Source organism: Geotrypetes seraphini, chromosome 4 (genome assembly GCF_902459505.1).
Source record: "Geotrypetes seraphini chromosome 4, aGeoSer1.1, whole genome shotgun sequence".
In the NCBI taxonomy this organism is placed as follows: Eukaryota; Metazoa; Chordata; class Amphibia; order Gymnophiona; family Dermophiidae; genus Geotrypetes; species Geotrypetes seraphini.
Window position 1 is genome coordinate 106,885,253 of NC_047087.1, and position 26,516 is coordinate 106,911,768.

The 26,516-nt window shown below is 45.5% G+C and overlaps 1 protein-coding gene across 4 annotated transcripts in view; it reads right to left on the reverse strand.

The window, feature by feature from the left end:
• NDC80 (NDC80 kinetochore complex component) overlaps positions 1-26,516 on the reverse strand; it is a 315,825-nt gene that overhangs the window by 239,470 nt on the left and 49,839 nt on the right. For all 4 annotated transcript variants that reach the window (XM_033940389.1, XM_033940387.1, XM_033940386.1 and 1 more), the window contains exon 5: positions 7,288-7,460. In XM_033940389.1, the coding sequence (XP_033796280.1) occupies positions 7,288-7,460 (173 nt within the window). The remainder of the gene's footprint in view (positions 1-7,287; positions 7,461-26,516) is intronic.

Genomic DNA, 26,516 nt, shown 5'->3' on the forward strand with positions numbered 1-26,516 from the left:
GGAGAAAAGAGTCAAAAGGGTCGAGATGGTTTTGACTGCGGGAGAGGCTTGGTCGGTTGGTGAGACTGTGAACGTGCTTGAGATTGTTGCTGCTGACGAGGTCGACGAGGCTGTTGATGCTGAGGCGGGTTGAGGGGTCTTGCCGAAAACCTGCGTTGGTAGGAAGACTGCTGTTTGTAGGGGCGAGCAGGTGGAGTCTTCTTTCTGGGTTTGATCAGGGTATCCCACCTGGTCTCGTGTGCCGAGAGTTTCTGGGTAGTTGAGTCCAGAGACTCCCCAAAGAGTTCATCACCAAGACAAGGTGCGTTGGCTAGGCGGTCTTGGTGATTGATATCAAGGTCAGAAACCCTCAGCCAGGCCAAGCGCCTCATGGCGACAGCCATGGCAGAGGCTCGAGAGGTCAGTTCAAAAGAGTCGTAAATGGATCTCACCATAAATTTCCGGAGTTGGAGTAAGCTGGAAATTTGCTGTTGAAAAATCGGGATCTTACGCTCAGGGATGTACTTTTGGATAGAGGAGAGTTGTTGCACCAAATGCTTCAGATAGAAGGAGAAGTGGAAGGTGTAATTATTAGCTCTGTTGGCAAGCATGGAATTTTGATAAAGGCGCTTGACAAATTTATCCATCGTTCTGCCTTCTCTGCCAGGAGGTGTGGAGGCATAGAAACTTGAACCCTGGGTTTTCTTTAAGGTGGATTCCACAAGAAGGGATTCATGGGGCAGTTGAGGTTTATCGAACCCCGGGATAGGAATGACCTTGTACAAACTATCCAGTTTTCGAGGGGCACCCGGTACCGTGAGGGGGTTTTCCCCAATTCTTGTAAAAAGTTTCCCGTAAGATGTCGTGTACGGGTAACTTTAAAAATTCCTTGGGAGGTTGTTCGAAGTCCAGGGCGTCAAGGAAAGCCTGGGATTTCTTAGAGTCGGACTCTAAAGGGATAGATAGAGCTGCCGACATTTCCCTTAGAAATTTTGTGAACGAGGACTGTTCAGGTTTGGAACTGGTATCGACCATCGAGGGTTCCTCGTCTGTTGATGAAGCCTCATCATCGGTACCGGGTGGGGATTCCTCCCATAAGTCCGGGTTCCTGACGTCTGTGTGCACGGGATGGGACGGTGGTGCGGACGGCTCAGTGTGGCGAATCTTAGAGAGAGATTTGCCAGAGCGCATCGAGACGGTACCGGGGGAAGAAGACCGGTGCCGGTCTTGGTCACGGGGGGACTGTTGTCGGTCTCGATGTCGGGGAGGGTCTGCATCAGAGCGGGGTTGCACCGGAGGATGAAGTGGTTCAGCCGCGAGTACGGCATGGAGGTGTTCAACGGTACCGATGGTGTCGACACCGGTGGTATGGTGCGAGGCTCGGGCCGGTCCGGTACCGGAAGGAGCGGGGCCAATATTGCTGGCAACAAGTGCTGGAGTTGCTGTTGAAGTTGTTTCTGCAATTGGCTATGGAGTATGGCCGCAATGCGGTCGTCCAGAGGAGGCACCGGTACCGCTTTTTTCTTTTTCGGTTCCATAGGTGCTGCTCCACGCCCCGGCGATGAGGAGGCCGATGACGAGGCACTCACCGAGATCGGGGCGGAGCGTTTGCGGGGTCGGCGTGAGGCCGGGAGAACCGGCGTCGCCACTGTGGCAGGGGGGCGCTCAAGGGAGGTGGAAGGCTTCTTAGCCGGCTTACCTGGTGCCAGCAACCCCGAGGAAGGATCGGGCGTCGAAGTGGTCGGTGCCGTCTTTTGCGGTACCGTCGACGTCGCGGTAGTTTCCATAGCAGATCCGGTACCGAAAAGGATGTTCTGCTGGATCTGCCGATTTTTTAAGGTGCGTTTCTTAAGAGTGGCATAGCGGGTGCAGGTGTCAGCCCAATGCTCTGGACCCAAACACTGTAGGCACCAATTGTGTGGGTCAGTGAGAGAGATCGGGCGTGCACACCGCTGGCACTTCTTAAAGCCCGGTTGAGGGGGCATGAAGGGAAACACGGCCTCCGCAAAATCAAAGCCGGAGGCTTGTATGATGGCAACAGGCCCCGCTGGGGCCGGCTTGAAAAATAAAGAAAAAAACAAAGTTGTTTTTTTTTTTTTTTTTTTACTAGTTAGAACGGAAAAGAAACCCGAAGGGAAAAAGAGAAAAAACAAGAAAAATAACGCGAGCGGGAAGGCAAAAAGGAAGTTTTCAACGGCCGTTGAAACCACATGCGTCTTCTTCACTCCGCGGAAACGAAGAAACTGGGGACCACGCACTCCTCCGTCAGGCGGGAAGGCACTCGCGCATGCGCGGTGCGGCCAACTAGAACTTTCTAGTTAAAGTGTCCGTACCGGGGCTCCGTCGGTGACGTCACCCATACGTTAAGAATATGCTACCTGCTTGTCCTGGGATAACACTTTCACTAAGAAAGATGCACAATATTAAATGATATATTAACAACACAGTTCAGGCTAAATGACAATCTAAAAATGGAGGAAAAAGCCTCAGACAAGGGTCCTCCCATCTCCACAATGGTGGAATAACGGTGGTTAAGCATTCACCTCATTGGCAAAAAACCTCCTTAAAATGAAACAATCTAGTGTGTTATGCTTTGCTTATAGAAGATATTAAAAGATAGATGAAAGTATTTATCAACTTATCTTCTGTTGATCGGTACACCAATGATGGTCAGCGTTTCACAAATCTGCTGCCTCAGTTTTGTTTTGGTTCCGATCAAGCAGGAATCAAAACAAAACCTTAAAGTTAAAATTGAACCAGTGTATATATATATCTTCATAAAACTTCGATAAAAATCAGCAAGACATAACTTTAAATGGGACGCTTAATGCACCTCCTACATCCAAAGATGGCTCCACAAAGTTCGCACTGGATTTGAATACTCCCAGGATGCTGTCGTCATAACCAGAAGTGACAATGCATCAGTAATCAGACGCTGTTGCAAGCGCGTGATTCGCTGCACAAATTGACTAACAGATGATAAAGGTGATTTAAATCGTAGTGACAAACTGAAAACATACTACTTAAACATACAGCACAGTGTTTATAAGAATGTGAAAATATATAAAAAAGGGGGGAAGTGTAAAAAAATACATAAAAAAGAAAAGAAAAAGGAAAATTAATCTCTTTATAATCTTATCAATTTTTATTTTTACTTTACTTAAAAAAAAGTTCTCTCCCATTTTTATTTGTAATTTAAAATTTTTTTTTTTGTTTTGCTAAATTCTAGTTATCTTACCTTTTTTTAAAAATATATATATCTCTTCATTTCTTTCTAATGTAAACATAATCATGATCCTTCAGTAAAAGACACTCCAGTCTAATTTTAAATTCAAACCCTCCAGTTCCTCACTGTTTAATTTGTGAATACAAAACTGCTCCGCTTGAACAAGACGCTGAGATCTGTTGGTATGGCCCTCTCCGATATGGTCAATCACACAGCAGTGTAAATCTGTGAACTTATTATACTCCAAACAGTGCATAACTAGAGGAGCTTGCAGTCTATTGTTCCTTATGCAACTCTTAAGTTCTGTGACTCATATTTTAAAAGGGCGTATGGTTTGGCCCATGTAGATTTTAAGACATGGGCATATAAATACATAAACCACAAACATGGATATGCACAAAGTAACATGTGTAAGATTAAAGATTTGACCCATGCAAGGATGTACAAAGTTATCCGTTAGCTCCAAAGTCACTTTGCATGTCAAACACTCACCACATTTGTGATGACCTAGATAGTTTGGAATTCCCGTGTCAACTTACATTGGAAGGACTTAAAAGTTCTTTAAAGTTCTTTTGTCTCGTGAAGGCAATCCGGAAATGAGTATCGGTGAATGTAGGATGTAACTCCATGATCTACAAATGTCGCCTCAGTATCCTTGTGATGTCATTTATTCTAGGTGAATACTGTAGAATACACGTGACAGTGTCTTCAGCAATACTCTTATCCCTTGGAACAAATAGGAGATCCCTATTGAGAAATTTAGCCCTTTTATATAAGCTTTATTCAATACTGGCGTTGAATAGCCTCTATTCTTTAATCGAGTATATAGTTTACTCTTGGATTTATAATCCATGGTGTCTGAACATAAACGACAATACCGAAAGAATTGAGAGGTAGGCAGGCTGTGCTTCAAAGAGCTAGGATGATTGCTGGGAAAAAAACCAAAACAATAAAAAAACAACAACCAAGAAATGTATTTCTGTCAGTGGCTTTCCTAAATACTGTAGTTTCAAATTCATCCTCTTTTGTGCCTAAAACATCTAAAAAGGAAATTTGATGGGTATGACACGTTATACTAAATTCCACATCAGGATATCTCAAGTTCAACCACATATGAAGAGTCAAGTTCTTCTCTCGTGCCTCTCCAAATGACAAAAATGTTGTCAATGCAACATAGCTAGGTAAGAATTGAATCTGAAAAAGGGTTATTGATGATCCACATTAGAGAATGACACGGTGACGGTTTACCCGCGGCCACCGCATTTAAGCCGCGGGTCACCGCCGAAAACGGGGAAGAAAACTAGCAGTCGCTGCGGTGACGGGGACAAGGCCATTCACCGACCGCGGAAACGGTGAACAGGTTTGTCCCCGCGGGCCAATGTACCCCCTTCTAGGAACCGCTATTTACCGTATTTTCACGCATGGTATACAAAAGTTTTAAAACATAGTTCCCACCCCGCCCGACGCCCGATTCACCCCCCCAGCAGGACCGCTCGCACCCCCACCCCGAACGACCGCTCGCACGCGCTCCCACCCGCACCCGCGATCGGAGCAAGAGGGAGCCCAAGCCCTCTTGCCCGGCCGACTCCCCGACGTCCGATACATCCCCCCCCCCCGGCAGGACCACTCGCACCCCCACCCCGAAGGACCGCCGACTTCCCGACAATATCGGGCCAGAAGGGAGCCCAAACCCTCCTGGCCACGGCGACCCCCTAACCCCACCACACACTACATTACGGGCAGGAGGGATCCCAGTCCCTCCTGCCCTCGACGCAAACCCCCCTCCCCCCCCAACGACCGCCCCCCCAAGAACCTCCGACCGCCCCCCCAGCCGACCCGCGATCCCCCTGGCGACCCCCCCACCCCCCTTCCCCGTACCTTTGGTAGTTGGCCAGACAGACGGGAGCCAAACCCGCCTGTCCGGCAGGCAGCCAACGAAGGAATGAGGCCGGATTGGCCCATCCATCCTAAAGCTCCGCCTACTGGTGGGGCCTAAGGCGCGTGGGCCAATCAGAATAGGCCCTGGAGCCTTAGGTCCCACCTGGGGGCGCGGCCTGAGGCACATGGGCCCAACCCGACCATGTGCCTCAGGCCGCGCCCCCAGGTGGGACCTAAGGCTCCAGGGCCTATTCTGATTGGCCCACGCGCCTTAGGCCCCACCAGTAGGCGGAGCTTTAGGATGGATGGGCCAATCCGGCCTCATTCCTTCGTTGGCTGCCTGCCGGACAGGCGGGTTTGGCTCCCGTCTGTCCGGCCAACTACCAAAGGTATGGGGAAGGGGGGTGGGGGGGTCGTGGGGGTCGCCAGGGGGATCGCGGGTCGGCTGGGGGGGCGGTCGGAGGTTCTTGGGGGGGGGCGGTCGTTGGGGGGAGGGGGGTTTGCGTCGAGGGCAGGAGGGCCTGGGATCCCTCCTGCCCGTAATGTAGTGCGGGGTGGGGTTAGGGGGTCGCCGTGGCCAGGAGGATTTGGGCTCCCTCCTGGCCCGATATTGTTGGGGAGTCGGCGGTCCTTCGGGGGGAGGGATGTATCGGACGTCGGGGGGGGGGGGGGGGCATCAGGCTTTCAGGATGGGGACAGACCTTCAAGGGGGGACAGTGCAGGGAAGTCAGGGAATTTATATTAATTAATTTTTTCTCTGCGTGTTTTGTTTTTGTATAGTTATTAACTAATATTTAACTAAGTTTTAAAGTTTTAAAGAATGTTTCCTTTATACGTAAATAAAGAAAAGTGAATGGGATTGCAGTGGCGGTGACGGGGCGGTGAATGGGGTGGCAGTGGCGGTGACGGGGCGGTGAAGAGGATGGTGAGACGGGGACGGGGCGGTGACGGGGATGGTGAGACGGGGACGGGGCGGTGACGGGGATGGTGAGACGGGGACGGGGCGGTGACGGGGACCAATTTTTTCACCGTGTCATTCTCTAATCCACATGTCTTCAAACTTTTGCATGAATAAATTGGCTATCGAGGGGGCCATAGTCACCCCCATGGCTACCCCTGAGATCTGCAGAAATAATTTATTCAAAAATCTGAAATAATTCCTTCGCATAGCAAGGGACATAAGTTCTATCACAAAATCAATGGGAATTCTACTACTAGACATATTGTTCTGAAGAAATTCATTGATAATATTTTATTAAAAATTGAGAAGAGTCTCGTAAGTATGAAAAACCTTTTGATACTATGTGGTGTAGAAACACATCAACAAAAGTGGACAAGGGCTCAAGTATGGAACCCTTACTTGATATGATGGGCCGTCCAGGGGGATTTAGTGGATCCTTGTGAATCTTCGGTAAAACGTTGGAACTTTTGGATCCGGAGTATTCAAATAATCAAACTCTTTGTTGGTCAGAAAGCCGCATTCTAAAGCTGAATAAGTTAACTGCTTAATTTCCAATGCTAATTGAGGGGTAGGATCTTCTTCAAGTTCACGATAATCAGTAGGTGTATTTAATAGCCTGACCACTTCTGCCTTATATTTGTTCATATCCAGGAATACCACCCTCCACCTTTACAAATCCGTATCTATTATTTCTTAAATTTGTCAAAGCAATAAATTCATCTCTGGAAAGATTGTATGGTTGATACATTTTTCTTTTTTTGTTAATGTCCCTAGTAACTAGCTCCTTATATAACAATAAATGTGGAATTGGAGGAGTCCAAGTAGATTTCCTATGGATGACCGAATCATCTCTACTGTCAAAAGAAATGTTGAGCAAAATATTCCTTAAGATGAAGTTTCCTAAAGAATTTCTCAACATCTACCCTCAATTTGAACGTTTGTAAAGATTGGACAGTGACAAACGTGAGGCCGCATGACAAAACAGAAACTTCAGTTTGACTTAACACATAAGAAGATAAATTAAACACTACTTGTTCTTCAAAGTTGAAGTAGGAATGTGTCATATCTACTAAAGTAGCCAAGTAGCTCACCTAAAAGGTTGGATTTTCACAAGAGTCCAATGTAATATAAATACTGCTCTAGCAATATATCGGAAGACTTCAATGCACATATGTATGGATGCTTCAATATAAAAGTAAGTTCTTATATAAACAGTGAAACTGATTAACATTCCAGAACATACCCCAGTTCTTTAAAAATTCTTGGGATTTCCTCCTCAAACTTGGAATCTGGTATTTCATAAGATGGATGAAGAAAACTATATATAAATGCAAAGATCTTTATAAAGTCCTTTGTAGAGGGGCTCTGGAGGGTCTTCACAGAGATGTTATGAGCATAGCCATTCTCTACAAGAAACTAAGGAAAAAGAACAAGTGTTACTAGTTTGCCAAACTTGCGCCAACTATTACCAGTTCTAAACAGGAACTATTTGAAAGTGCCTACATTTCTTGAACTCAAACGCATCTTGAAGTACTGATTTTGATTCCGCTTCTGCGGCCATTGATTCAGGCAGCCACCTCCCCAGCCTCCTAGAGCATAGCCAAACAACTTCCCCTTCCATGACAAGCTAGGAGTGAGGTAATGATACTGGGAAGCTACTTACAATCAAAGAAACTGACATACTAAACTGTGCTGAACTTAGGCTTGGATGCACTAAAGATACTGACTGGATCGCTGTTGGCCAATTCTCTGGCTGATCGTGGACCAGTGGTCGATGCGCTACCAAGTTTGCATGCAAATGATTTGCTCAGATGTCAGACTTTAGGCCCTTCCCTGTGCATCACATGGTGCACCAGGGAGGGGAAGGCCCATCATTTTCGATGGGCGAGCCTTGGACCTGGAAGGACCGTGCTTATCTCCAAATTCCAACGTCTACCAAAGGTATGGGGGGGGGTGTTTCGAGGGAGCATCCAGTAGAAAGAGGAAGGGAGAAGGATAGGGAATGGTTTGGGGAGGGGGGGGGGTGCTCTCCGTTAGCAGGAGGGAGTGAACAATCCTCCGGCCAATTTTCTCTCGTTGTGGTTATGGTGGATTCCCAGTGCCACATTCGTCAGGGGTCACTGGGGAGGGCAGTCTATCGCCAGTGGGGGACTTTATCATTCTTTTTTTTATGGGACAGATATTTTGCATGTGTAACACACGCAAAATCTGTGCCATTGAAATAAAATGAAAGAAACCAGGCAGACATGTCAGTAACACAGTTATCAGATAATATGAACAGATCAACTTCTACGTTATCCAACCCACAAATAAATAACATTGGAAAAAGGGGGTTATAAAGGATAATTTCTATGAAATTTGTTTAACAATTCATCTGCACAACAGTGTCTGCCTTCTTTTAAATAATTTGGTGTCTCTCTTCTATTTACCTATTGTTTTTATCATTCATACGATACTTTATTTTACTACGAACTCACTTCCAAGCAAATATATGCAGAGGTTAAAGTATCATAAATAGTGCATAGTTTTCAGTAAAGAGACCTCTTATAACCTGGATGTTATTTCTCAAGTCTTCATCCTGAATGCATACGATGTAATCATTTACTTCAAAACCTCCTTCCTAACCATAAGTTTAAATATTTATTTAGTTAATATAAAGATTTAAAACTAAGAGTTCAACTTTATTATTAATTTTAAAAAGTCTTCTTTAATTTCATGATGGTATTAAAATTTAAAAACAATTCAATTCAATCTATATTTTTGTTTTGGTTTTTTTTTTTAATTTCTTTATTAATTTTAAAGCCATGATTAAGTTCAGGATATAATACAATCAAATAACTCTATAAAAGCACTTAAATAAATTTACAATTATAATTTATGACAAATAGAAATATCACCCCTCCCAATTATATTTAAAAAAATACACTCAAATTGAGAAATTGAAAAATACATTCTAACCCGCCCTACCACCCACCCACCCTTGACGTGTATGACCAAAGGGCATAATCACTAATCACTCTTTGCAAAATTTTGTCAATGGCTCCCAAATCTTCAGAAACTTCTTATATTGTCCCTGATATATAGCCATACTTCGTTCCATCTTAAAAATATGACATATAGACTACCACCAAAAGGTATAGTTCAGTCTATCCCAGATTTTCCAATTCCTTAAAATAAGCTGAATGGCAACCCCTGTCATAATAAATAGAAGTTTATTATTGTGAGATGATATTTGGCTTTTAGCTCTCATCATAGTGCCAAATAGCACCGTGTCATATGTAAGTGCCAGTGGATTTTCCATTACTTTGTTTATCTGATCCCAAATGGATCTCCAAAATTGAATTATAAAAGGGACAATAAAATAATAAATGATCTAATGTCCCAGGTTCAAGATGACAGGGCCAACACCTATTAGACTTGGAACTATCTAATTTCTGTAACCGGACTGGGGTCCAAACTGCTCTATGTAACAAAAAAGCACAGTTACTTACCGTTAACAGTTGTTATCCAGGGACAGCAGGCAGATATTCTCACACATGGGTGACGTCAACGACGGAGCCCCGCAGCGGACAGCCTTGAAAGCAAACTTGCTTGAAGATCGAGCTTTCAAGTGCTGCACCATGCATGCGCGTGTGCCTTCCCGCCCGATCTAAGGGTCGCATCTCCTGTGAGGATCCTCAGTTCAGATACCTAGCCAAGAAGTCAACCAGGGGAGGTGGGAGGGCTGTGAGAATATCTGCCTGCTGTCCCTGGATAACAACTGTTAAGGTAAGTAACTGTGCTTTATCCCAGGACAAGCAGGCAGCATATTCTCACACATGGGTGACCTCCAAGCTAAGCAAAAAGGGGATGGAGGGAAAGTTGGCAATTCAAGAGAAAAGATTCTGCAACACAGATTGGCCAAAATGGCCATCCCTCCTGGTTAAAGTATCCAGACAGTAATGAGGTGAAAGTATGAACCGAGGACCAAGTGGCAGCCTTGCAGATTTCCTCAATAAAAGTTGACCTGAAGAAAGCTACAGACGCCGCCATAGCTCGAACTTTGTGGCCCATCACTCGACCTTGCAGAGGAAGACCAGCCTGAGCATAGCAGAAAGAGATGCAAGCAGCCATCCAGTTGGAGATGGTACGCTTCAAGATAGGTCGTCCCAACCTATTTGGATCAAAGAGATGAAGAGTTGAGGAGATGTTCTGTGAGGTTGAGTGCGTTGGAGGTAGAAAGCCAAGGCACGTTTGCAGTCCAAAATATGAAGTGCCGCCTCTCCAGGATGAGAATGCAGCTTTGGAAAAAATACTGGTAGAACAATAGATTGGTTGATGTGAAATTCTGAAACAACTTTAGGCAAGAATTTAGGATGTGTACGAAGGACCACCTTATCATGGTGAAAGATCGTGAAAGGTGGGTCCGAAACCAACACTTGCAGCTCACTGACCCATCAAGCAGAAGTGAAGGCAATCAAGAATACAGTTTCCCAAGTGAGGTACTTGAGGTGAGCCTTGTCAAGAGGTTCAAATGGAGGTTTTCATCAGTTGAGCCAAAACAACATTAAGATCCCAAACCACAGGAGGCGGTTTAAGAGGTGGATGAAGATTAAAAAGCCCTTTCATAAAGCTGGAAACCATGGGATGTGCAGAGAGAGGTTTCCCATCTAGAGGCTGATGAAAAGCAGCAATAGCACTGAGATGGACTCGAATAGATGTAGATTGAAGGCCCGATTGGGACAAGTGAAGCAAATAGTCCAGAACCGATGCTAAGGAGGAAGACATCTGATGAAGCTGACGAGTGGAACATCAAGCAGAAAACCTAGTCCACTTCTGGCCATAACAATGACGAGTGGACGGCTTCCTGGAAGCAAGGAAAACATCTTGAACAGACCGAGAAAATTGAGAAGGGTCTGTTATGCAGAAAGGTACCAAGCTGTCAAGTGTAGAGATTGCAGATTGGAATGGAGCAAGGACCCTTGACTCTGAGTGAGCAGAGAAGGAATAACTGGCAGAAGTAGAGGCTCCCTGATGCTGAGTTAAAGTAGAAGGGAGTACCACGGTTGTCTGGGCCACCAAGGAGCTATCAGAATCATGGTGGCATGTTCCAACTTCAGCTTGACAAGAGTCTTGAGAATCAGAGGAAATGGAGGGAAGGCATAAAGAAACTGATTCCTCCAGTCCAGAAGAAAAGCATCTGCCTCGAGAAGGTGAGGCGAGAAAATGCAGGAGCAAAACAGAGGCAGTTTGAAGTTGCTGGGGACGCAAAAAGGTCTATCTGAGGGGTCCCCAACCGAGCAAACACTTGACAAAGCGTGGGGGAATTGAGTATCCATTCGTGAGGTTGCAGTAGATGACTCAATTTGTCTGCTAGACAGTTGTGTTGACCCTGTATATAGACAGCACTGAGAAAGATGTTGTGAGAAATCGCCCACTGCCACAACTGGAGAGCTTCCTGACAAAGGGAGTGAGATCCTGTCCCTCCCTGTTTGTTCACATAATACATGGCCACTTGATTGTCTGTTCGAACAAGTACCACCTAGTCGTGAAGAAGATGATGAAAAGCTTTGAGAGCAAAGAAAATCGCTCTGAGTTCCAACAGATTGATATGACACCGACAGTCTGTGGAAGTCCACAACCCTTGCGTACGGAGACCATCCATGTGAGCTCCCCACGCGTAGGTGGACGAATCGGTCGTGAGCACCTTCTGAGGAGGAAGATCGTGAAAACGCAAACCTCTGGAAAGATTGGAAGAGAGCATCCACCAGCGGAGAGAATTCTTCAATAAAGGAGTCACCGTTATCCGGCGAGAAGGCGGGTCCAGTGCTTGTTGCCATTGAGACGCCAGGGTCCACTGAGGGATGCGAAGGTGAAGTCTGGCAAGGGGGGGTCACATGAACCGTAGAAGCCATGTGATTGAGTAGAACCATCATCTGTCGGGCAGAGAGGGTCAGAAGACAAGACACCTGCTAACAGAGCCGAAGGAGGGTCGCCCGACGATTCAATTGAAGGTACGCCCTCATGCTGACAGAATCCAGAGTTGCGCCAATAAACTGCAGAGACTGGGCTGGGACCAATTGAGATTTGGTAAAGTTGATATGGAACCCCAGACTTTGAAGAAATGTAATAGTCTGATGGGTCGCTGCAATAACCTCTGGAAGAGAAGGGGCCTTGATAAGCCAATCGTCGAGGTAGGGAAACACCTGAAGACCTCGAGAGCGCAGAGCCGCAGCCACTACAACTAAACATTTGGTGAACACTCATGGGGAGGCTTCCAGGCCGAAGGGAAGAACCCTGTATTGGAGATGCAGATTCCCCACCTTGAATCTGAGATACTTGCGAAAGTCCAGATGAACAGAGATACGAGTATAAGCCTCTTTGAGATCCAGTGAGCACATTCATTCCCCCCGATCCATGAGGTTGGTAACGAGAGCATGCAAAACTTCTCTTTGACTAGAAATTTGTTGAGGGCTCGAAGACCCAGAATGGGTCGCAAATCCCACGTCTTCTTGGGCACCAGGAAGTATCTGGAGTAAAACCCCAGATTGCGTTGGGAAGGAGGAATCTCCTCCACCGCTCGAAGGCGAAGGAGCGCCTGAGCCTCCTGAAGAAGAAGGGGGAGTTGCGAGGAACTGGAATAATACTCTTGGAGGGTGATCTGGGGGTACCTGAATCAGGCGCAGAGAGTATCCCTTGCGGATAGTTGTCAGCACCCAGAGGTCCGATGTGATATTTTCCCAACGGGAAGAAAACAGGGAAAGGCGACCGCCAATGGGCAGAGGAGAATTTTGCAGGGAGGATGGAATGCTCAAGACCAGAACGTCAAAAATTTGGAGCTGGTTTGGCGGCAGCAGGCACCTGAGGCTTCTAAAGACGTTGATGCTGTTGAGGACGTCGGGGAGGAGGCCTAGAAAAAGCAGGAGCCGTCTTCATGGGATAACGACGAGCCGGTGGTTTATAAGCCCGGGCAGTAGACGGCTTGGGCTTCGACCTGAGCAGAGAAGCAAAAGAGCACTCATGTTCAGATAGTCTCTTGGTGGCAGCTTTAATCAAGTCATCAAACAACTCATTCCCCTGACAAGGCAAGTTGGCAAGTCGGTCCTGCAAGTTAGGGTCCATGTCGACTATGTGGAGCCAGGCAAGGCGACGCATGGCGACCGCAAAAGCCGACACCCTCGAAGAAAGCTCAAAGGCATCATAAGATGCTTGCAACATAAGCCGCAACTGCAAAAGAGTTTAAAGGATTTGTTTATATTCAGACATACGGTTCTTAGACAGGTCTGGATAGAAGAATGGCAACATCTTCAAAAAATGGTTGAAGTAGGACGTAAAAACATAGTTGTAGTTCAATATCCTGTTAGCCATCATCGAATTTTGATATAATCAATTGCCAAATTTGTCCATGGTGTGACCTTCGCGACCAGGGGGAACAGTTGCAGAAATCTTAGATGGATGAGCTTTCTTGAGGGAGGACTCAAACACTAAAGATTGGTGGGAGAGTTGAAACTTTGATGCCCTTACAGGGGACAGTGTGATATCTTGACTCCAATTTTGATGGAATAGCCGTGACAGAGTAAGGAGTTTCCATATTTCTCAGGAAGGTCTGCTTAAAGACCTGAGTCATGGGCAACCTCAAAGTCTCCTTTGGAGGATGTGAAAGTTCCATGTCTACCAAGTATTCCGGGGTGTATTTGGAATCTGAGTGCAAGTCCAAATGAAGAGCCTGCCCCATGTCGAAGACAAACGAGGACGATTTTGAGGATGAAGCCCCTTCAGAAGAGGCAGACCGGGAACGAGGAGCCACCGAATAAGATGGAGAAGCCTCACGGGAGTACTGAGACACCGGCTCCGACTCCAAACGCACTGTCCCTGAAGAAGCACCACTTCCAGTTTGTGGCGAAGTGAAGGAATGCTTCCTCTTCAGACTCCTCGACGACGACGTCCTCGGAGTTGAGGTGTGGAATGCCTTGAAGCTGGAGGAGACGAATCTCGAAGCAAAGACCTCGAGGGAGGAGTCCTCAACCTCGAATGCCTCGACGATAAAGGAGATGAGGCGACCCTAACTTCAGAATGAGGAAGTTGCCTCGAAGAAAACTCCTGATGCTTCAAGCTCCTTGAAGAAAGGTGCTTCGACTGCCTCGACCGATGCTTCGGACGAGGCAAAGAGGGTCTCGAAGGAAGATCCAGGGAGGAGTTTTAAGAAGAAACCCTCTTGCGAGACCTGCCCATGGATGCTGTACCAGGGTCTCGGGCTGCTGCTCAGGCTGGCCCACCGGAGGCAAAGTCGAAGACGGGACCAACTGAGCTACAATTGAAGAAATTTGGGTGGTCAAGATGGACTTGAGCATATCTTCAAACATGGGCACCGAGACCAAAGGATTCAGTCTCGTAGGTGCTCCTGTGCGCTCCAAGGAGGGTGACCTCGATTGAGAGTATTCCCTAGACTTGGAGGCACGTTTAGCAGAAGGCCTCGTGGATAGAGTCCCACCCGGAGCCCCGGGTTGCATGGACAGGGACTCTGGAGGCTTCTTGGACAAGGTACCTGAAAAGGAAGCAGGAGACTTACTCCCAGCAGGCTTCGATGACGGGACCGAGGAGGCCTTCGAGGCCAAGGACCCGGAGGTCTTCGAGGGCGAAGTCTTAACGCCCGAGGCCACCCCCGATGTCAAGAACTTAAGTCCGGAAGGCATCGATACAGTCGAGGCCGAGGTCTTCTCAGGTTCCATGGAGAGAAAAGTTGCAAAAAAAAGGTCACAGCGGCGGCGAAAGGCACGAGGTGAAGCGTAAGACAACGTACACAATCCTCGGGGTTGTGAGTGGCACCCAAACAGATCATACACTGACTATGAGGGTCGGTGATAGAAATAGTCCTGCTGCACTGGTAGCAACGTTTGAACCTGGTCAAGGGCCGGGACATAGAAAAAACAAAGTCCGTTCCGAGAGAAAAGAGACTGGGCCTAAGCCCCGAGTCTCCGCACCCGGCGCACGAAAGAAAAAATAAAACTACAGGTTTAATTTTTTTTTTGTAGAAGAAAAGAAAACGAACAAGTAATTATATGCACAGCGACTAAATAAATATCCAGCCACGGTGAGAGAAGGCACAACGCTGCGGAGCGAGATGAACAAGTCTTCTCGGATCCGCGGAAAACGTTGAACTGAGGATCCTCACAGGAGATGCGCCCCCTAGTTCGGGCGGGAAGGCATGCGCGCATGCGCGGTGCAGCATTCGAAAGCTCGAAATCTTCAAGCAAGTTTGCTTTTGAGGCTATATGCTGCGAGGCTCCGTCGGTGACGTCACCCATATGTGAGAATATGCTGCCTGCTTGTCCTGGGATAAAAACAAGTTTGTCTCATAGATGCAGACACCATACATCTCATCCTCCAAGTCCAGATTCGTGGCCAATGAGACACAGTAATCTGATGCTTTATCTCAATGTTCCAAATGTCATGAAGACCATTTTTTGGTTTCTTATTAAAAAATACAGATATTAATTCATACCACTGAGCAGTCTGGTGACCCAGGAAATCCGCCTGGAAGCACAGGAACAGCAAAACTACATTGATTTTTAAGATTTTTCCAGTCAGGGAACCCCTCCTGAATGGCTTGCTTCAACTGCAACCACCTACTTCGGAAACTGAAGAACCATGGGGTGGAAGGATACATACACAGATGGATCAGAAATTGGTTGGCGGGTAGGAAGCAGAGGGTAGGAGTGAAGGGCCTCTAGTCAGACTGGAGGAGGGTCACGAGTGGTGCTCCGCAGGGGTTGGTGCTTGGACCGCTGCTATTCAATGTATTTATAAATGAACTAGAAACAGGGACGAAGTGTGAAGTAATAAAATTCGCAGACACCAGTGGGGCTAAGACCAAACAGGACTGCGAAGATTTACAAAGGGACCTGAACAGACTAGGGGAGTAGGTGACGAGATGGCAGCTGAAGTTCAATGTAGAGAAATGTAAAGTCTTGCACATAGGAAACAGAAACCTGAGGTACAGCTACACGATGGGAGGGCTGTTATTGAGTGAGAGTACCCAAGAAAGGGACTTGGGGGTAATAGTGGACAAGACAATGAAGCCATCGGCACAGTCGCAGCAGCCATTCAGAAAGCGAATAGAATACTAGGTATAGTCAAGAAGGGCATTACAATCAGAATGAAAGAAGTTATCCTGCCGTTGTATCGGGCAATGGTACGCCCGCATCTGGAGTACTGCGTCCAACATTGGTCGCCGTACCTAAAGAAGGATATGGCAATACTCGAGAGGGTTCAGAAGAGAGCGACATGTTTGATAAAAGGTATGGAAAACCTTTCATACGCTGAAATATTGGAGAAACTCTTTTCCCTGGAGAAGCGCAGACTTAGAGGGAATATGATAAAGACTTATAAGATCATGAAGGACATAGAGAAAGTGGAGAGGGACAGATTCTTCAAACTTTCAAAAACTACAAGAACGAGAGGGCATTCGGAAAAACTAAAAGGGGACAGATTCAGAGCCAACGCTAGGAAGTTCTTCACCCAATGAGTGGTGGACACCTGGAATGTGCTTCCAGAGGACATGATAGGACAGGCTACGGTATTGGAGTTCAAGAAGGGATTGGACAATTTTCTGAAGTAAGAGAGGATAGAAGGGTAGAGATAGAGGATTACTATACAGGTCCTGGACCTGATAGGCTGCCGCGTGAGCGGACTGCGGGGCATGATGGACCTCTGGTCTGACCCAGCAGAGGCACTGCTTATGTTCTTATGTCACCCATCCATTCAGCTGTATCTCCAAGTTCCGGAATCAATCTATATTTTTGAAAAAAGGAACAGCAACACTTATCTTAGTGGCTTTCCAACCAAAATCCCCCGATGAAGACTAGTTGATAGCTGAAACGCTCCAAAGCAAGTTGAGCATCAGGTAGTTCATGGCTCTCCAACGTTGGTTTTGGCTAGAAAGCTACTAAGTGTTGCTGTTCCTTTTTACAAAAATATAGATTGATGAATTGAATTGATTTTAGGTTTTAATACCATCATGAGATTAAAGAAGTGACTTTTAAAATTAATAATAAAGTTGAACCTTAGTTAGTTTTAAATCTTTATATTAACTAAATAAATATTTAAACTTATGGTTAGGAAGAAGGTTTTGAAGTAAATGATTACATTGTATGCATTCAGGATGAAGACCTGAAATAACATCCAGGTTATAAAACTATGCATTATTTATGATACTTCAACCTCCGCATATATTTGCTTGGGAGTGAGTTCGTAGTCAAATAGGGTTTCATTTGAATGATAAAAACAATGGGTAAATAGAAGTGATACACCAAATTATTTAAAAAGAAGGCAGACAGTTGTGCAGATGAATTGTGAAACAAATTTCATAGAAATTATCCTTTATAATCCCCTTTTTCCAGTAACAGTTATCGACAGGTCTAGACCAGTCTTTTTTCCAATAGCTAAAACCCCTGGTTTTTTTTTGCATAGCCAAGCGATGTTAGCGCATCAATCACTTGGCTACTTTGCATGGCCAGATCAGAAAATGGGTAATCAAGGGAAAATGTAGGCGGCTGCTCGAGCCACACTTCTCATTTAAAAATTCCTCATGGACCTTTATAATAAAAGAATTTCATAATGGAACTCAAGCGCTCACAGTTACAATGCCGTTAATGTATTTCTGGGCATATAATTTTAATGTGAGCTATCATCGGTCCTTTTATTATTTTATTATTAATTACTTAAAATTTTATTTTTATTTTAACTATTAACTGTAGCCATTTACTACAAAAGTTTTCTTATATCGTTATGTATAATAAATGTTTCGCTAAAAGTGCTGGTAAGATTAACCATAGCGCTCCTGAAGCAGCTCTGTTCTACAGTGAGAGCGCGAAACGGAGATCTTCCGTCGTTTGATGGCTGTGTAGTATTCACAAGCTAAGTACTACTACAATAACGATATAAGAAAACTTTTGTAGTAAATGGCTACAGTTAATAGTTAAAATAAAAATAAAATTTTAAGTAATTAGTAATAACAAAAGAATAAAAGGACCGATAACTCACATTAAAGTTATATGCCCAGAAATACTTTAAAGGCATTGTAACTGTGAGCGCTTGAGTTCCATTATGAAATTCTTTTATTATAAAGGTTCATGAGGAATTTTTAAAAGAGAAGTGTGGCTCGAGCAGCAGCCTACATATACAGTGGTGTTTAAGTGCGGAGCACAAGTTATATTTGAACGAATTATCAATCAAGGGAAAAAAACATGCGGTGAGCCATTTTCTGCAACAGGTCAGTAAACACGATCATCGCTAAAGTTGTGAAAACAGGTTTAGCAACGATCGCTGACTTTAGTGCATCTAGCCCTTAGTGTATGCTATGTCACCATTGGGATTTCTATGCAAACAAACCTGATAAAAACAAAATTTAGAATAAAAGCTATTCACAAAAATTAGCTATTTTTTTATTGAAATGCAGCTTCTTACCATAACAGGTGTTATCCATGGACAGCAAGCAGATATTCTCACATGTGGGTGATGTCATCCACGGAGCCCCAGTACGGAAGGTCCCAAGTGCATCGCCACTTTAAGAACTTTAGAAAGTTTGTGATCGACCATACTGCACATGCGTGAATGCCTTCCCACCTGACGTAGGCACACGGCTCCTCAGTTCAGTTAGCCGGCTAAGAAGCCAACCAGGGGAGGTATGTGGGTTGTGATAATATCTGCCTGCTGTCCCTAGATAACACCTGTTACAGTAAGTAACTGTGCTTTATCCCAGGACAAGCAGGCAGCATATTCTCACATGTGGGTGACCTCCAAGCTAACCAGAATGGGATGGTGGGAGTGTTGGCCTTTTAGGAAAATAAATTTTGTAATACAGTTTAGCCAAAGCGCCTATCCCATCTGGAAAAAGATTCTAGACAGTAATGTGAGGTGAAAATATGAACTGAGGACCAGGTAGCAGCTTTGCAGATTTCACAAATAGGAGTAAAGAAAAGCTATAGAAGCTGCCATAGCCTGAACTTTAAGTGCTGTGACCCGAATTTGCAGGTGCAGCCCAGCTTGAGTGTAACAGAACGATATGCAGGAAGCCAACCAGTTGGAAATCATTCTCTTCAAAATAGGATGCCCCAAATTGTTAGGATCAAAAGATAAAGTTGAGATCGGTGAAATTTAGTCCTTTGTAAATAAGGTAAAGCTCGTTTGCAGTCCAGAGTATGAAGAGCTGTTTCTCCTGGATGAGAATGAAGCTTGGGAAAAAATACTGGAAGCACAATCAACTGATTGAGATAAAATTCAGTGACAACCTTTGGTAAGAACTTTGGATGAGTGCAAAGCACAACCTTGTCATGATGAAACATTGTGAACGGTGGATCCACCACCAACTCTTGAAATTCACTCACCCTTCTGGCAGAAGTGACAGAAATGAGGAAAACAACTTTCCAAGTAAGGTATTTTAAGTTGAGCCGTAGACATTGGTTTAAATGGAGGCTTCATCAATTGAGCTAGAACCATATTAAGATCCCATAACACTGGAGGTAGTTTGACATTGAAAAGACCTTTTATGAACCTGGAAATGAGAGGATGGGCAGTGAGAGGTTTACCATCCACTGACTGATGAAAGGCTGTGATTGCACCAAAATAAACTCTAAAAGATGTAGATTTGAGTCCAGAATCAGACAAATGGAGAAGATAATCCAAGATTCGAGAAACACATATGGATTTTGGTTGTTCTTGATTAAGAAGACACCACGAAGAGAACCTTGTCCACTTTTGATGATAATATTGTTGAGTGGACAGTTTTTTGGAAGCTTCTAAGATTAGTCGAACAGGCTGAGAGAGGTGAAAATCAGCAGAACTCAACCCGAGAGGTACCAAGCTGTCAGGTGTAGAGACTGTAGTTTGGGATGCAGGAGACCCTTGACTGTGTGAGAAGAGATTGGTTCCTTGATACTGAGTTGAAGTAGAAGGGAAAACCACTGTTGTCTGGGCCACTGAGGAGCTATCAGAATCATGGTGGCAGACTCCTGCTTGAGCTTGACAAATGTACTGAGAACAAGAGGGAAAGGTGGAAATGCATACAGGAATTTGTTCGTCCAATCCAGAAGAAAAGCGTCCGCTTCTAGGCGATGAGGTTAATAGAGCAGGAAACAGAAGCGGGGTAGCTTGTGATTGTGAAGAGATGCAAATAGATCTACTTGAGGTGTCCCCCATGGAGAGAAAATGGAGTGAAGAGTTGCTGAATTCAGAGTCCATTCGTGTGGTTGAAGAACGCCTGAGAGTGTTTTCCTTACCTCTTTGGAAATGCCGAAAAGAAGGGGCAAGAGTGTTGGTGGTGCCTCCCAGCGCTCAGGACCCACGGTTCCTACAATTGAAGACATCTTCAGACGCCTTCAAAACGAGCAAGTCGGTTCGGGGAATCGCCCGATGGAAGCGTCGGCAGAGAGGAGTGCTTCGACGACATCCCATGGGCTAGATGCGACTGAGCTCCGACGTTAGGACGCCTCCCCTCCAGCCGTTGCCGCTGGGAGCTAGCTCACCGCGAGAGGAGAGCACGTCAGACGAGTGTGTTCTCCCCTCGAGAGGCCAGCACGTCGGAGGGCTTGCAGCAGGAGACAACTCAGAGGGACTCGCTCCCTTTGGAGAAACCAGCGACTGGGACAACTCGTGCTATGGAGGAACAGGGCACTGAAAAGGTAGACCAGACATCTGAACTATCTTTGCCTACACTAACAATTCCTTTTGTTCCAGTTAAACCCCCAGAAGTCACTTTAGACTCGCTCTGGGAGTTAGTTGTGGCTTTGGGTAATTCTCCGACTCCTCAAATTAAAAACTTAGATAAAGAATTTAAAGATCAGAAAGAAGTTAAGAATTTGAAAGAAGACATAGAAATATTGAAATCTGATACCCAAGAAGATAAGGACATAAAAATGATAAAAAGTAATCATGACTTATTGGTAAAAGATAACTTGATAATGAGGAGAAAATTGGAAGCACTTGAAAACAATTCCCGGATTATTAATTTGCGTTTAATTAATTTTCCAAAGGTCTCTTCAATTTCCCCAAGAGACATGATAAAGCGTTACTTTCTGGAACATAAGTACATAAACAGTGCCTCTGCCGGGTCAGACCACAGGTCCATCCTGCCCAGCAGTCCGCTCCCGCGGCGGCCCAAACAGGTCACGACCTGTCTGTATCACCAGAAGGGGCTCCCTTGCCACCTTGGTTTCTCATTTAAGTCCTATCTTCCTATCGAAGTCCTAACCCTCCGGTCTTGCACATGCACGACCTGGTTTGGTTTCTATACTCATTACCTGGTTAGCTTTCTATACTTGTGTTACATCCCAGCTCCTCCCTCAGTATCCCATGATCCCTTTATCCTTCAGGAATCCGTCCAATCCCTGTTTGAATCCCTGTACCGTACTCTGCCTGATCACTTCCTCCGGTAGCGCATTCCAAGTGTCCACCTCCATTGATAAGAGTATATTATTTACCTATAAAGACTCAGGATGCTCAGAAGAAAGACGTAATTGGAAAATCCCAGGAAAGTTCTATGGATGTATCTGCTTTATTAGAGCAGTCGGACAGAGAAGTGGCTATTCCAGCCACTCTCCTACTGACTGTAGTTCTGGCTCCAGATAAAGACTGGATCCTTAAACTTTTCTTTAAAAATAGAACCACAGACTTCCTGGGTTTTCATAATCAAATTTTTCCGGATGTCTCTAAGGAGACTCAAAAGAGAAGAAGGGAATTTCTAATGTTGAAACCTGGTGTGACCCAGATTGGGGGTTTATTTTTCCTTAGATATCCTTGTAAATGTGTAGTAAGGTATCATACTTTGAAATATGTGTTCTTTGAACCAGCTCATTTGACAGCCTTCCTCTCCACGAAGCGCCTTGGGAATGAAGGAAAATCAGCGTCCAAGGAATAATTAGCTCCTTCTCAGTATCAGATAATGTGATTTCCTTTAGTTGTTATTTTGTATCCTTAAATCACTCCGTTTCTTAAGTCTTGGATCCTAATTTTGAGGACTAGTGTGCGATTAAGTTGAGTTATTTCTTCTTTTTTGGATAGAAAGTATTTTTAATGTTGTGTTTAATATTATGTTTTCTTAATTGCACTTTCTGTACAAGATGATATGCTTGTTAAATAATGCAAAAATTTCTAAAATAAATAATTAAAAAAAAAAAGCCTCAATTGGGAAAGAGTTTGAAGGATTTGTTTAAACTTAGACAGACGGTGCTTGGACAAGTCTGGATAAAAGGATGGGAACAATTTCAAAAAATGATTAAAATAGGATGTAAAGACATAATTGTAATTCAAGATCCTGTTCACCATCATAGAATTTTGGTACCCTCTACGACCAAATTTGTCCATAGTACGTCCTTCACGACCAGGAGGGACAGTTGCAGAAACCTTAGAAGGGTGAGCTTTCTTGAGAGGATTCCACCACCAAGGAATGATGGGAAAGTTGTGATTTCTCAAATCCCTTACAGGGTACAGTACGGTAGCGTGATTCCAGCTTTGATGGAACAGCTGTAACCGAATAAGATGTCTCCATATTTCGGATGAAGGTCTGTTTGAGCACTGGTGTCATGGGTAGCCTCAAAGTCTCTTTAGGAGGATGTGGAAGCTCCATGTCTGCCAAATATTCCGGGGTATACTTGGAATCTGAATGTAAATCTAAATGAAGAGCTTGCCCCATGTCATAGACAAACTTAGCAAAGGAAGATGATTTGGAAGAAGCAGCTTCCTCAGGAGATTCAGACCTGGAGCAAGGATCTACAGAATAAGAAGGTGAAGCCTCACGTGAATATTGGGACACCGGCTCTGATTCCACCCGTACTGTCACCGAAGAAGCCCCACTACCAGTTTGTGGCGGAGTAAAGGAATGTTTCCTTTTCAGGCTCCTCGATGGAGATGTTCTCGGAGTCCAAGGAGTGGAATGTCTCGAAGGCAGCGGAGAAACATCTCGAAGTAAAGACCTCGATGGAGGTGTCCTCGACCTCGAAGAGCTAGAAGAGGGAAGCTTCGGGTCAGAGCGAGGAAGGTGCCTCGAAGAAACATCTGAAGTCCCCGACTTAGAAGGAAGGTGTCTCGACGGCCTTGACCTCTGTTCCTGACGAGGCAAAGAGGATCTCGAAGCAAGATCCGGTGATGAATCATATGAAGAGACTCTTACGAGACCTGCCCTGTGAACGGTGTAACAGGGTCTCAGTCTGCTGCTCAGGCTGGTCTACTCGAGGCAAGGTCGAAGAAGGCACCAACTGAGCCACAATAGAAGAAATCTGCGTAGTCAAGATGGACTTTAGCATATCTTTAAACATTGGCACCGAGACCAAAGGATTATGTGGTACAGGTGCTGCCGTGTGCTCCAAGGAGGGCGACCTCGATTTAGAGTATTCCCGAGACTTGGAGGCACGCTTTGCAGAAGGTCTCGAGGATAGAGAGGCACCCAGAGCCCTGGGTAGCGTCGAGAGAAACTCTGGCGGCTTCTTGGACATGGTACCAGGAAAGAAAGCAGGAGACTTACCCCCAGAAGCAGACTTCGAGGACGAGAGCACCGGGGCCTTCGAGGCCGAGGACCCGGAGGTCTTCGAGGCCGAGGCAGGTGTCGAGGCTGAGGTTGTCCCAGAAGACGAGGCCTTAGGTCCCACAGGTATCGAGACAGTCGAGGCCGAGGCTTTTTCAGGCTCCATGTTGAATAGCTGAAGAAACCTGTCACAGCGGCGGCGAAAAGCCCGAGGCTGAAGGGTCAGACAGCGATCACAGTCCTCTGGACGATGAGTGCGACCCAAACAGACCATACACCTACTATGAGGGTCGGCGATAGAAATCGTCCTGCCGCACGAACAACAACGTTTAAACCTGGTAAGGGGCCGGGACATAGAAAAGATAAATTCCGTGCCGAACAAAGTGAGCTGTTGGGCCTAGGCCCAAGGCTCACCGGCCGCACAAACACACAAATTTTATTTTATTTTTTAACAAAAAGAAAGAAAACGACTGAGCACAGCGACCGAACTTTTAAAAGAAAAAGCAGCCACGGTGAAGAGAAGTCAGAAATTTCGCTGTGAAGCTGAGGAAAACGTGTCTTCCTGGCTCTGCAGAAAAAACAAACTGAGGATCCTCACAGGAGATGTGCCCCCCTAGTTCAGGTGGGAAGGCACGCGCGCATGCACGGTGCAGCACTCGAAAGCTCGAGATCTTCAAGCAAGTTTGTTTGAGGCTGTCCGCTGCGGAGCTCCGTCGGTGATGTCACCCATGTGTGGGAATATGCTGCTTGCTTGTCCTGGGATAAAGATTTTCCCAAAGCCATGTAATTGTGAAGAAGAAAGATTTTCCCAATTTTCCCCACATAGGATATCTTTTAGTGAGAGGAAGGAAAGTTTAAGTTTTTGGGTGGGCCTGATATTGTCGGGACTCAGGGAGTTCCAAGATAGAGGGATTAGAGGAGGGAGGATGCCGTAAAGGATTTTAAAAGATAGGCAGGAACATTTAAAATGAACTCTGGCGATTATTGGGAGCCAGTGGAGTTTGGACAAAAGTGGGGAGACATGGTCAAATTTACTTTTTTCGAAGATCAACTTGGCCGCAGTGTTCTGAATAAGTTGAAGTCTATGAAGACTCTTTTTGGTTAGACTAAGGTAGATGGAATTGCAGTAATCTAGTTTGGAAAGGATGATGGATTGAACAAGGATGGCAAAATGTTGTTGGCGGAAGCAGGATCTCATTTTCCTCAGCATGTGGAGGCTGAAAAAGCATGATTTTACCAGGGAGTTGAGGTGGTCATTGAAGGAAAGAGAAGAATCGATGATGATGCCTAGAACTTTGCTTGAGAACTCAAGCTGCAGCGTAGCGCCAGAGGGCAGTGCGAAGAGGGTGGGCAACTGTTCTAATTTTAGACCAAGCCAGAGAAGTTTCATTTTGGACTGGTTCAGTTTCAATTGAACAGAGAGGGACCAGGATTGGAGTTTAGTTATACAGGTTGTTATGTTCTCAGAGAGGTTGGTAAGGTTCGAGTCTGTCTCGAGAAAGACAAGGATGTTGTCAGCATAAGTGTAGATTGTTTCAAGGGAAGATTTTCAGGGAAGACATGTAGATATTGAAAGAGAATAGGGGTGATCCCTGTGGGACTCCATAGATCGATTTCCAAGGAACATGATGACATTTGTGTTGACAGTGTAGGAACGGGAATGTAAGAAGTTCGAGAACCATTCTAAGACTGTGGAGTCGATGCCTATCTCAGAAAGTTGATAAAATTAGAATATCGTGGTGGACGACATCGAAAGCTGCAGAAAAATCGAATTGTAATAGGACAGCAAACTTATTGCGAGAGTGTAATTGTTGCACCTTTGAAATTAATGAGACCAGGAGGGATTCGGTGCTGAAGTTGGGTTTGAAGCCATATTGGTAAGGTAAGAGAATGGAGAATCTCTCTAGGTAGGATGAGAGCTGGGTGGAAATGATGGCCTCTAACATTTTAGTCAGGAGAGGGATGTTTGCTATGGGACGGTAGTTAGAAGGAGAGGAAGGGTCAAGATCGGCTTTTTTCAGTAATGGGACAACGCAATATGTCCCATTTCTGTGGAGAATAGGCCCGATGTAAAGCGGAGTTTATAAGTCCGGTAAGGGATGAGATGGCCTGTACGGGAATATTCTTGTACAAGTAGGAAGGGAATGAATCTAGGGTACATTTGCAGGATTTCAGTTTGAGGTAGAGATTGGCGATCTGGTGTTCAGATACAAGTTCGAAAGAAATCCAGGATCTGTCTGCTGGGATAGGGTTAGAGTCATTGGGGGCCAGAGAGTTGAAGAAGACTGATGGTGGGAAGGAGCTTCTTATGGTAGTGATCTTTTTGTTGAAGAATTTTGCTAGGTCGTTTGCTGATGGGGAGGAGGGGGGAATGGTGGAGTTGTTTTCGGAAGTTAGAGCGCCAGATGTTAGAAGACTGGAGATGACTAGAGATGAAGATCAGAGTCTACTGCTGTTGATTGAGACCGATGCCTTTTGCGTCCCCGGTACCGATCTTGGAAAGGAGAAGGGGACCGATGCTTCTCTGAATGTTTAGCAGAGACATGCTTGGACTTGGGAGAAGGCTTACTCGAATGAGAGCATCAAGAAGGTTTGGAAGAGCTGCAGCTAGAGACAGGAGTCTTAGAACAATGCCTGGATGATGGACAGTGCCTAAGTCCAGGAGACGGCACCAAAGACTGAGTACTGGTACAGGCATCCCTGGTGTTGATATGCTCAAGCTGGGCTGGTACCGGCATAGCTGATGCCAGGGTCAAAAGATTAAATATATGACCATATTTTGCACAAAGGAACTGTTCATATTGTTCTTTCAAAGTAGCTACCAGTACCTGTGGCATTGTCGCTGGTACCATCGGTACCACTACTTGCTCCACAGATGGCACTGGTACCCGTGGCTTTGAAACTGGTACCATCAGTGCCGCAACCCTCTCTGAAGAGGATGACTCCAAAGAGGAGAAACCCCTAGATTTTGGAGTGAG